This window comes from Diabrotica undecimpunctata, chromosome 3, assembly GCF_040954645.1.
Source record: "Diabrotica undecimpunctata isolate CICGRU chromosome 3, icDiaUnde3, whole genome shotgun sequence".
Classification (NCBI taxonomy): domain Eukaryota; kingdom Metazoa; phylum Arthropoda; class Insecta; order Coleoptera; family Chrysomelidae; genus Diabrotica; species Diabrotica undecimpunctata.
This window is the reverse complement of record NC_092805.1, coordinates 109,038,681-109,051,666: the sequence shown is the minus strand read 5'-3', so window position 1 is coordinate 109,051,666 and position 12,986 is coordinate 109,038,681. Positions and strand designations below refer to the sequence as shown.

Sequence of the window (12,986 nt, the reverse complement as noted above, 5' to 3'; positions counted from 1 at the left end):
GAAATATTTTTACGTCTCAGAAATACGATAAAAATTCAAGAATGTTGAAAGTAACTAAAGCTTAATTACTTTTTATATATTGTAAATTGGTGCATTTATACTTTAGGTATTCATGTGAATCATGTATTTTATTTTGTCATCTTATGTCAATGTTTTTGAGTTATTGGAAAGTTTATGAATACTTCAATATGTAGATATAAGTTGTAAACTGTTCAGTTGTATTATGAACTAGTATTATTATTATTTCTTTTTGTGCAATTTAATTTTGTTCAATTATTAAGATTATTTTTGTTTATGTAGTTGACAATTCATCCAAATTTAATACTTTTATAAATGTTGTATAAATTGAGAGGGGGTATTGAAATGTTGCCTATCCTGATCCCCAAACATATTGTAAATCAGGTTGGCTACCATGACAGAAGTAATAAAGAAGTTGTCATTCTGTTCTGCACATGGAGCGGTGTTTTACTTTCTCAAATAAATAATTACACTCATTTAATTATACTCTGCAAGTCTGAAAGTTTATTTAAAACAATAACCGGTATGCGTCACACTTAGCCGTAGGAAAACTAAACTAGCGACGTTGCCGTGTTGTCCAAAATAGCATTTCCCGTTTTACCTACATATCCCGTCTTAGGCCCACTTGTGTGATACATGTCAGCAAAATGAAGACAATTACACACAGATTTTTACAGAAAGTCACACACAAAATGAAGGTGATATCATGCATGCCACCATAGAAAGAGAGAAAAAGCGTGTTACTAAAAGTAGTCCAATGTACGTCCCTGCACAATGAGCAAGTATACTCAAATCAGCAAAAGTAACCGGGATTCACTACTGAAATTTGAACTCAAGATATTTATGATTTAATGTCACTAAGTAGCGAAATGGTTAAAAAAAATTTCAGTAAAAATACAGAAAAAGAAAAAGTTATTTGGAATGACTTAAAAATTATCAAATGCACCCGAATATAATTTTTTATAAAACTTTCTATGTACGAGATACTTTCAAGACAAATGATATCAAACGAAATAATAAAGAACTTATGAATCGAGGACAAAATAAGGAAATCCAGCTAAAACCAGCCTTCAAAAAAGGCCTTCAATCGATAAAAAAAAAAGATCTACTGAATCTTTGTAAGGAAAATGCCATTAGATAGGTTTATTGGCCATTTTACCAACATTTGCCGGAAAAAAATGGAGTAGAGAAGAGGCCTGAGTCCGACTCTGAATAATTTGTATTTATTTAATTTTATTTCAAATTAAAAGTCAAATTTTCTAATTAGTTATTTTATTTTAAATTCTATAGTCACCATATAGACCTCTATTTACAAAAAGTAGCTAATTTATGTCGTAATTCAAAAAAAAAGTTTAGTTCAATAGTGTAACAATGTTACTAAAGTTTAAATTTCAGTTATCCTATAAAACATTAGATTTCAGATATATTATTTCATTTTATATACTAGGATGTTTAAGTACATAAAATCAAATAATGTAATTCAAATTCAATTTAACAACATTTAAAGGGTTTTTACTCAAGTATTTAGTGGCTTTAGTCCAGATAGCACTGATGATGGAATATTAATTTCGAAAACGTTCTGTGATGTAGCCCGATAGGATGTTTTAATATATACCTTTTATAAAGGAATTTTTAAATAATTTTTTTGTGATACATGGTATACAGTTAGCTACAGAAACTTAGTTCCCTTGTGGAGTCCAGTTTCTGGTTTTCAGATATTTTTTTCTACTACCTTTAGGAAAATCTTTTACATGACTTGTTTTCTTGAATTTCTTGTCAATTTTGCATGTTGTGGATTCTAAAATCGGTTCTTGGTTCATATTTATTGTGACATAAAGAGGATACCTTTTTTAGTTCCTCGATTTAGATGCATTATTAGAATATTTTAATTTTCTCTATTCTGTTTGACAGAAAGTCAGTTAAATTAAATTTAAATGCAGAAATTTTGAAAAGGTAACTAGATTAAAAAAAAACAAACAAAAAACTAGCAGGAACTAACAATGCATTGCCAATAAAGGCTCTTAATAAATTTATTTTTTTGCCAATATATAAATCAACTACTGAAATTATAAGTTCCCAAATTAAAATAATGCATTTAGATAGCTATGACTGCAACAATAACAGTTTTGACGTTATATAACTATAATTTTTGTCAAAGAAGCCTACGACTCTGTAAATAGAAGAGAAATCTTCAAAGCAATGACAGAGCTAGGAATACCTAATCAGTTGGCAAATTGAAGAAAACTTACTCTTGAAAAAGTTGAATGTAAAGTACGAATCTAGAGGTAACTGTCTGAAAATTTTAAAACAAATAATGGGCTGCGTCAGGGAGACCCTCTCTCCTGTATACTGTTCAATCTGGCTCTGGAAAAATTAATACGTTTGTCACAAATCAGAACCATCAGTTCAATATATAATAATCAGTGCAAATCCTTGCCTATGCTGATGATATCAACATTGTTGGGATAACGAAAAACGCTGTACGAGAGTCGTATGTAGCACTTAAAGAATCAGCTACACAAATGGATTTAACAATAAACACCAAAAACACTATGAAAATAAGCCCGAACCACAAATCCTACGACCGCTTATTGTAGAAAACGACGTCATCGAAGCAGTGAACGAATTTGTATACCTGGGAGCACTCGACTGAAAATAATCATACCGCAGAGATAAACCGCAGAATTTGCTCGGCCAACAGATCATATTTTGGGCTCAATATCCTGCTATAATCCTCAATTATATCGAGAAATATAAAATTAAAACTCTACAAAACAATAATACGGCCAGTCCTAATATACGGTTAAGACCTGGACTCTAACAAAAAGTAATGAAAATATGTTAGGATATTTCGAAAGAAAAGTACTAAGGCCAATCTATGGAGTGATGAATGACAATGGAGTGTGGAGAAGATGATACAACTTCGAACTTTATATAATATACCAGGAACCAGATATCGTAAAACGAAGAGGAAGACCTAAGGCAAGGTTTCTTGATAACATCGATGAATACATGGGACTACGTGCTTGGCGGAGGAAGGCGATGGATAGGGACGACTGGAGAAAAACTTTTGAGGAGGCTAGGACTCACACAGGGTTGTAAAGCCAGAATGATGATGATGATGATGATTTAAAAAACTTGTGCCCTGTTTAAAACCAAGTCAATTAAATCATATAAAATACTAGTCAGAACCTGTCAGTCTTGATGTTGGATTTTTCCTTTTACTTTGAATAAACCATCAATCATAATTTGTTGTGGAGGAAGAAAGTTTTCTTTTAATTTAAAGGAACCAAATCTTAAAACATGAGGCTGTTGAAAATAAATTAACTTTAGTGACAATTTATTTTGGAGGCATAAATTTTACGGAGTAGTAGTAGCTTGTAGCTACCTTGGTAAACAAAATATATTTTATTCTTTATGTTTCTGTATCAATTTATTCTTACCAACTAAATTTGTGGGTCTGGTTAAGCCGGCATTATTAACAAGAATATGAATGTGTCCCACATTATCAGCAATCCAACGAAAAGATCTTAGAATATCATCTTCTTTGGCAACATCGCATCTTAGGGCAAATAATTTACCTGGTTGATCAGTTAAGGTCCTGGAAAGATCTTCAATTTTTTCAATTCTTCTAGCGATTCCCACTACCTGTAATTTAATATTATTTTAGTTGTTAACAAACTATTAGAGAATTATACTACACTAGATCACAATCACTATATTTCTCATATTAGGGGTTTTGACTAAATTGTTGCAGAACTGTTTGTTTGAGATATTAAAAAGAAACGACAAATAAAATATACTTAAGTATCAATTGTATTATTTCACACAATGTTAATGTAAAATGACAGGTTGACTGAACTGAAACAAAGAAGCTAGAGGATTAGATCTAGGGGTGTTAAATCCGGTGATCTATGTGGCCAATCCATCATCTGTCCCCTTCTATCTATCCAAAGAGCGAGAAAAGTTTCGTTTAAAAATTGTCGCACACGTAGAGACCGAGTGTGGAGGAGCTTTATCATGTTAAAATACAACCAAATCTTCGAAAAGGTTATTACCATTTTCTATTTTTCTAATACGATCAACCACTTGGTTAAGTAACTCAAGATACGATTAACCATTTAAGTTTCCAGTGATAAAAAAGGGTCCGATAATATGATCTCCTAAGATACCACACCATAAGTTTAACCTTTGAGGAAGCTGTGTGTGAAATTCAAGCACAATATGTAAACTACTCTCAGCCCAGTATCGGCAATTATATCTGTTCCCCAAGACATTTAATGAAAATGAGCATTCATCCGAAAAGCATTAATGACATTGTGTCATTAATTCGCAAAATTCGAGACGACGATCAAAATCTTCTTCATTTAGTTCCTGTATAAAAAATATACCAATTATATATTGGTTATACCAATTTAATTTTAAATGGATGGAACTTAAATTTATGGGAGATTCGGAAGGCTAAAGAAGGTGAAACACCGATTGCTCAGCTTATTGTTGACAGTGACTGTGATTGCCTTAGTTAACTTGCCCGAAAACGGCTACTTGGATTGCTTCGTTATTTATGAGTCCCTGTCGGTTATGTTTTTTATTGCAAGCTGGATCTGTTGCTCTAAATTTCTGCATTAGTTCAATCACATATATTTATGAGTTGCATGTCTATTGTGATGTATCTTATTAAAAATTCTAATAGCAGCTCTTGCACAATTATTATTTTTGTAGTATAAACCGACAATTTCGATTGTTTCTTGCAAAGTGTAAACAAAGAAAAATTGTCTATCTCATAAACTAATCAGTTCAAGCCGAATGTATTATGTATTATACATTGAAACCAGTACAAAAAGTACCAGAATCCAAATATAAAATAAAAAAAAGGTGAAGTAATTAAAAAAAATAAAGGGGGTAACTAAAGATAAAAAATTATATCAATTTAACTAAACATAATAATTTATATTAACTTTAAAAAAGTGAAAATCCTGTAATTAAGTGTTTTTACATGAGGGGACCTGGAATAGCTTCATCTTCTTCCGGTTTTTTGTACCATTTATATTTTTCGGAACTTAAGTTAATTTAAGAAGGTGCAGCTTCGTCTGAAGCAAATGAAACATTTCATTACAAGTCTCAACAAAATTTGCGTACACCTGCATCGCTGCCTTGGAAGCGGAAATGGACATTTGTGACTTTTCCGACGTCCAATAATTATCTATTATAGAAAATAAACGCTCGATAGCTGCACTAGTACTCGGAAGGCAAAAAATATATTCGCATAATATTTGGAAGTTTTTCAGTTTGAAATTGATCTTCACACTTAAAAACTCCAAGACATCGATACTGACTATTTTTTCTTCTCTACTCCACTCAGCAAGTTTTTCACTTGCAGCCACGTCCTTCAAAATTCTAAGGTCGTCAAAGAGTTGGTCTTCATTTAAAATGGTTTCCTTAATATACAATTTAAAAGCTTAGGGAGAATAACAAACATCGTTCCATGTTATTTCACTTCTTAGATCTATCCATTTGAATAGTTTAAATTCATGTAGATTTGTTTCCAGTTTTCTAGGTAGGTTACATATTTTGTGTAAAAATGTCTCACTTGTCAGTAAAGTTTTCAGTAGCAGCTTGCCCGTCTTTAAGCGGCAAAAATAATAACCTACCTTCAGAATGGCTTCATGAAACTGCGACGCCACATTATGAACGAGCCACATCCACATCTCTGCAATGGGATCAGCGAAAAATTGTTTCAAAATTGTGGGATAATTCTCAGATGATAGAAAATAAGCTTTAAGTGGTTCAATCATTTATAAAATCCGTTCACTTGCAGGCATCATGTTTAGAAATCGTGTTTTTGAAAATGATAACATTTTTTGTATTCATAATTAACCGATTCACAAAATCATCATCATCATCAATTGCGCTACAACTCTTCGTGAGTCTTTGCCGCGTTTACTATTGCCTTCCATGTTTGTCGGTCCTGTGCCAGTAATTCCCATTGTCGCACTCCCATTTTCTCTAGATCTTCTTTTACTGCATCTTTCCACCTTTTTCTAGGCCGCCCTATAGACCTTCTTCCCTCTGGCCTTTCCCAGAACACATTGTTTATAAGGCGATTGTCGTTACTGCGTATCACATGCCCTGCCATCTGAGTCTATTGACCTTTATATATCTGACTAGATTTTCTCTTCCGAATAGAGACTCTAGCTCGTTATTGTATCTGCCCCTCCATTCGTTTGTCACGCTGTCTCTGCAAGGGACATATATCATTCAAAGAATTTTACGTTCCCACACCAGCAATTTATTTATTTCTCTTTTTGTTAGTGTCCATATTTCGCTTCCATAAGCGACTGCTGGTCGTATTATGGTCTTATATAAAATGACTTTAGTTTATCAACTCTAACAGTGTAAATATAGAAATGCTTATAAATTTTCATTGTTATGACTTCGATATGAATTGGCGAAACATCAGTAGCACGTTCGATAAAATAATTTTTGAATATATATCCAATACCGATTAAAGGTTTCCCACAAGAATGACTCAATTTAGTGAAAAAATTATTAGTTCCCTGTTATTTCATTCCACCACAATTTATAGAAAGGTACTAGTTTTGTATCCTTGTGATGTGATGAATTAATAATGATGCTAAGAAAGTTTGCTTTCTGCATATTCACTTCCAGCCGTAATTGCGATTCTCTGGCCTAAATATTTTTATGAGGGCTTCACTTTTAGTTCGAACAGAACTAAATTTTGAAAATAAATTGAAAATCAATTTGGAAGTACAATCCAATGATCTAAAATTGTGCATAGGTATGCTTAATGGTATGGTCACAGTAGAGAGGTTCCAAGAGGAACCTCTTTATACTGTGGTATGGTATGCTAATGTCTCTTCTTTGGCTGAGTGATCAAGTTCTCGGAGCTGACACTTGCGGATTAAAAAATGAATGTAATTTATTGCTTCTAGACACTGCATTAGAGGCCAATGTGTGTCTCTTCTTTTCACAATAAATAATACATATAAGGCGATGAGACAGACTTGACTTTCATAAAGGGGTAATCCTTTTATTTTTCGTCGAGGCGGAGACATATTCTAAAACATTATTGCAAACAAACACTAAAAGAGTACCTACAATACGTAATACTTCCAACACGATGAAGGACAAAACCATAGCTATTCGCTATTCGGTGACGGCCGAAGGTCATTATCTGAACGCTTATTCAGAAGCAACGTTGCACAGTGAGAAAAAAATTTAAGTAAAAGTGCCAAAGAGAATTAACTGAGAACAGTATACAAGAGATTTGTTTGAAAATAGTAAAAGATTCTTTTTTTTTTAGAAAAACTAAGTACATTCGCGTATCCTAAGAAAGGGTTTAAAGGACATTAGAAAATATTTAAAAGCAAGTACTGTCCTGCTTAAATAAGTACATATTATGGTCACCGTAAGTACGACAGGATCTTGTATTTTCTCCTTTTCCGATTAATCTAAATATATGAAGGACAAATTTTTTAAAGAGCTCTTGAAAATATGTAAAAAAGAATTAAAGTCAACGGAAGCTATGTAAAAAGTACGCATATGGTGCAATAATTATAGCTGAATATTGACTTGCAAGAAATAATAAAAACAGTAACAAAGGAAGGCGACATACAGGAACTAAAAATAAATACATACAACAAGCAAATATAATTCGTAGCCAAGTTTTAGTATCTTTACTGCTAGAGAACAATCAAGTACGAGGTTGAACAAACACTACATATTGAAAAAATTTAAACATGATGTAAATTGAAACAGTATTTGTCTCCGACTGCTGTATACGAATTCTTAATGCCGGTATATCGAAAGGCTTCCAAGGACCGACAGGTTAAGGACAATGTCTCATAGTCATCCATATTGACAGTTACAGTGGCTTTTTAAAAGATAGTAGCCTAATTTTTGTAAAAAAAAACACTAAGCGATGACCACAAGGAATCAATATAGATCACGTCGAACTGCAGTTTCAATCTGTGCTGTAACGTTTTAAAGACAACTGTGTGATCGTATTAGATAATGCATCATAGTCGTCAAATGACAAAATGAGCAAATTCCAAAAATTAAATAGCCCAAAGGCTAAAATTCAAAAATGGCTGAGTAAAAAGAGTATTTGCTGGGTGAAAAGAGTATTTCGTACCACGATAAATCAGTTAAAGCAGACTTGCTGTCCCTAAACAAGCTACGTCGTCGTCTCAGACACATTAAATTCGTTGTAGATGGTATGGCTGGTAAACTTGGTGTTACTGTTTTAATGCTTCTACCATATCACTGCGAGCTGAACCCGATAAGACTTATCACGTCCAATGAGTCTACCAATTAAAGCATTCTCCTCTATAGAAACCAAAAACAAAATAGATCTATGTAACAACTGTTAAACGAGGATTCGACCTCATCACAGGACAAATCTTCAAGCATAGGAAGACAGTAGTTCTTATAACCATATTATGATATAGAACAGTATTTTGAGGTTATCCTACTTTCCCAAAAACCAAACCTCAAAAATAAACTTAAATTGTGGCATGTTCCCAATAACCAAATACATTTGTTATTATTAATAATATAAATTCTATGAAATAACTGTTTAAGTCTAATATTCCACAAAATAATAATTTTAGTTAAATAGATTAGACGATTGTACGCAACTGATACGGGAATACTTCAAATTTCAATGACAGTTCAACGTGTGGCAAAATTGTTTAAAGTGTTGCCGCTTTTTTAGAGTAAGAATTTTGTTTATGTTTTGATTTCTTACACAATTTGATCACAATATATTATTGTATTTATAAATACATATTAAACTTAGCTTAATAGCTTTAAAAACTAATTATTGTTGTATATTGTGATTGTGCTATGTCAAAACAACTAAATAGTCTGTAGAAAGCTGATATAAGCATTTTTACTATTCATGCTCTAAAAGAGGTAAGTTCAAAATTTAGAATATATAATTTTGTATTAAAATGTTTTCTTATGTATTTTAGTGTGTTGCTGTAGTCTTAAAACTAAGTGTATCTATTGTTAATAATATTTCTCAAGCTGTTAAAAATAATTTACTTTTAAAATCAATTTTGAAAATGTGATTATTTTCTTTATTTTAAAAATTAAATTGACTGGTGTATTGTATTCTTAAATAGTTGACATTTTAAAAATTCCTCACTTATTAACTATTCTGATGTTTTGACTACGCTGTGGGGTTCTGACGTCGTAAATCTTGAATGACGTGCAATCATTTTTATATGAAAAATTCTATACAAAAACATATTAGTCTTTTTCAAATTGGGTTCGGACACGAGCATTCTACTATACAATAGAACATTGTTATAGAATCGTAAACGAAATTATAAAGAGTCTAGGAGCAAAAAAGTATGCACTAATAAACTCTAGTGTACCAAGCCGTAGTCAGCTAGGCCCATTCTTATATTTCATATTCAGATATACCGACATTGGATGAAAGAACCGTCTGCATATTTGCAGACGATACTGGTGTCCTAGCAATAGACAGCCATCCCCAACTAGCTCCTTACATATTACAACAACATCTCAACAACCCAGAAAAATGGTTTATAAAATAGTGGATAAACGTTTGTAACGATGCTCTGATCGTTTAACAGTTCAAACCGTGGGAGTGTCAATATTTGCGCATCCACTTCTACAACGTGACGGCGTAGTGGGAATCAGAACGGCTATTTAAGGCGTGTGAATAGCGGAATTAGACAGTCTTGTAGCTAGCGCTCTAGGCTCCCTGACTCGCCGGTGTAGTGAACCTGCGAGCCATTCTGGACAGAGAGAGTTCCGTATTGAGGATCGTACTCTGTCCCTAACCAAGCGGAACCCATCGGTGTTGCGTATTGAGCATTACCGCGGATCTGCACAGAACCAACCGGGACAGAGAGATTTCCGTATTGAGGATCATATTCTGTCCTTAGCCAAGCGGAACCCGTCGGCATTGTGTATTGAACATTGCCATGGGTCTGCACAGCTAAATATTTTGTTTTGCGAGCATATTCCGAGCTTTCGCTGAATTGAAGCGAAAGCGAGTATAAATCTGCGCGCGATCGATTTCCCCCATTTCGTTTCTTATTAGTAGTACTAATTAATTTCTTTTCTTTTATAGACGTTCGCCGAGGACTTCGTTCATCACGGGATCCAGTAGAATTCGTTTTAGTTTTATTCATTGTATAAGTATACAACGTAGAATTCCTTTTATTTTTATTTATTGTAGATATACTAAATTAATAGATTTATTTTTACTTCAAACCTGTGTTTTACTGAGTCTGTCGCCCCGAAAGAGCTACCCATCACACGTTAATCTATCCAAATCAACACATAACTTTTACAACAAGAATTGTAAAGTTCTCTAGTGTTAGAATAAATGGTAATATTCTCCAACCAAAATGTGGTTAAGTATCTAGGACTAACATTGGGTTCAAAACTAACGTGGAAGAATCATACAAACAAAAAAAAAGATCTATAATAAGATCATGACATATTCAGTGGCCCATTGGCAAGAAATCCAAACTGGATGCATTTACAAATGCATTATTAAACCAATATGGACTTGACGTATTAAGTTTTATTTTAGTGGTGGCACACAACTCCAAAATTATATAACTACTTTAATCAAAAATACTCCGTAACATAGGGGAAAGTCGGGTAAAATGGTTCCCCAACATATTTCTCATAATTTTCATAAAACCGCCGTTTAGCTTTCTTTATTATATTCACTACTACTAGTGCCACTTATGTACGAAGCTGTGTGTTTTAATATAGCATATAAAAACATATGTACTATTGTTAATTTCGTGCTTAAAAAAGTTGGGTTTTTAGGCTTTTTAATTAAAGTAGGTAGATTTTTTTAATGTTGTTTAAAAAGGCATTGTTTCTGTTTATTTCATATATGTTGGAATTTTTCTGATTATCAGAAGTCACTTATGTAAATTAGTTTTTATATTTAATCAGATTTTGAGGTAAAATGGTAAAATCCATGTTGAGGCAAAATGACTCCGTGGACCATTTTACCCTTGCTTAACCTACCAAATAAAGTTTTGAGTTATACAGGAATATTTTTAATAATAATCAAATGTAGGTATATCATCTTCACAGAAATAATGGTTGCTCCTTTTAAGTACTTCAAAAAAGGGTCGAAAATCATAATGTGTTGGTAAGTGAACTAAATGTAGACTACTTTATTCGTAAGAGAGATGTCAGAACATTATCACTACTTTATTTTAGGCAACATATTGTTCGACAAGCCTTGGTCGATTCACTACAACATTGCCCAAAGAATTGGAGACTAACTTAGAGAAATATGTTTTAGAGATGGACGACCGACTATTTGGTATGGCGAAGAAAAACATTTGTGAAATAGCCTACGAGCTTGTGGTGAGGAACGATAATAAACAAAGGTTTTCTGAAAACAAAAAGTCAGCTGGAACGGCTTGGTTTAAAAATTTTCTAAAGAGACATTTCAGACATTCAAGGATTTCTTTTAGAACTCCTGAGGCTACCTCAGCCACTAGAGCGAGAGACAATTTTTTTTAGAAGAAATACAGAATAAAAATAACATCAATACTATGAGAATATATATAATATGAATGAGTCTGGTATTGAGACGGTCTCTAGTAAGTTACCCAAAATTTTAGCACATAAAGGGCAAAAACAGGTTGGTTTTTTAACAAGCGCTGAAAGGAGATATAATGTCACCATTGTTATCTGTGTAAATGCTGCGGGTCAATTCATTCCTCCAGCAATAATATTCCCTCTCAAATGAAGGAATTAATCAAATCGTCCCATATCAAACACTTGCTCTTTACAACTAATCTGGATACATAAAATCTGACACCTTCATTCTGCTCTTAAATCATTTTTAACAATACACACAGTGCTCAGTTGAAGATAGGGTCCTGATGGCGTATTTTAATGAGAAAGTTATTTTATGACTTAAAACAAACCCTGGAAAAGTCATAACTCTGTATAATATAGCCAGCTTGTTTGAAAAATCGGATCGAACAGCTGCCACACTTAACAACGAACTCAGTGGATTCAAGACAACATGCATCTCCCCTTTTAATCCGAACATATTCCCAGATTATAAATTTAAACCATTGTGTACAACTGATCGACTTTTCCTATAGTGAAAAATGAAACCGTTGATTCTATTCATGAACCAAGAACTACTTCTCCACAAAGAGATACTTCTTCGCTTCCAAGTTCTTTACCTATAAGGAAAAGAAAAATACAAAGAGATACCTCTTCGCTTCCAAGTTTTTTACTTATAAGGAAAAGAAACATTCGTAATACATCTTCATCAGACGAGTGAGATGAATAGGAAATAAATGGACGATCTTTGGATATCACCTTTTTGGAAACAGTCAAATTATCAGAAACAAAAATTATCAGAAAATAAAACTTTATTCAGTGCAGCTTAAAATCCGGAAATCGTTGTTTCAAACGATAAAGTTACCATTACAAGCTCTGCAATTGGTAATTCAATACCAATTTCCGAAGTTAGCATTTCAGAATAGAAAGATGGCGTTAAAAGGAATAAAATTCCATCATCTTGTGTAGAAAGATACTTGTGTAACTCCATATGCTATATCTCTACTACCTCAGACACCTCCTTTGACAAGGAGTTGAAGACCTTCGTAAGGATCAACTTGATCAAAGGAACATGGTTTTTACCTCCACACCAATTTATTTTTTGATAAAAGAAAAAAAAACAAGAAAGTCAACTTCAAACGCCAAGAAAAAGAAAGAAAATGAAAGATTTAATGATGATGAAGACGACGCCGCCTGAATATTTTGCTCGAAATTGTTGTGCAATAAATGGTGACATTTATTGTATGCGGGTGTATCTGGAAAGCAGAAATTGTATGTATATTTACGATTTTTGTAAATCGCAATGTTTTATTACTTTTTCTGTACAAAATAACTGTAGGGGTAATTTTACCTCA

At 33.0% G+C, this 12,986-nt stretch overlaps 1 protein-coding gene across 4 annotated transcripts in view; it reads right to left on the bottom strand.

Annotated features, from left to right (window-relative positions):
• The window catches only part of LOC140437209 (farnesol dehydrogenase-like), a 123,110-nt gene that overhangs the window by 24,507 nt on the left and 85,617 nt on the right, over window positions 1-12,986 (bottom strand). For all 4 annotated transcript variants that reach the window (XM_072526577.1, XM_072526579.1, XM_072526576.1 and 1 more), the window contains one exon: window positions 3,462-3,666. In XM_072526577.1, coding sequence (XP_072382678.1) covers window positions 3,462-3,666 — 205 coding nt within the window. The remainder of the gene's footprint in view (window positions 1-3,461; window positions 3,667-12,986) is intronic.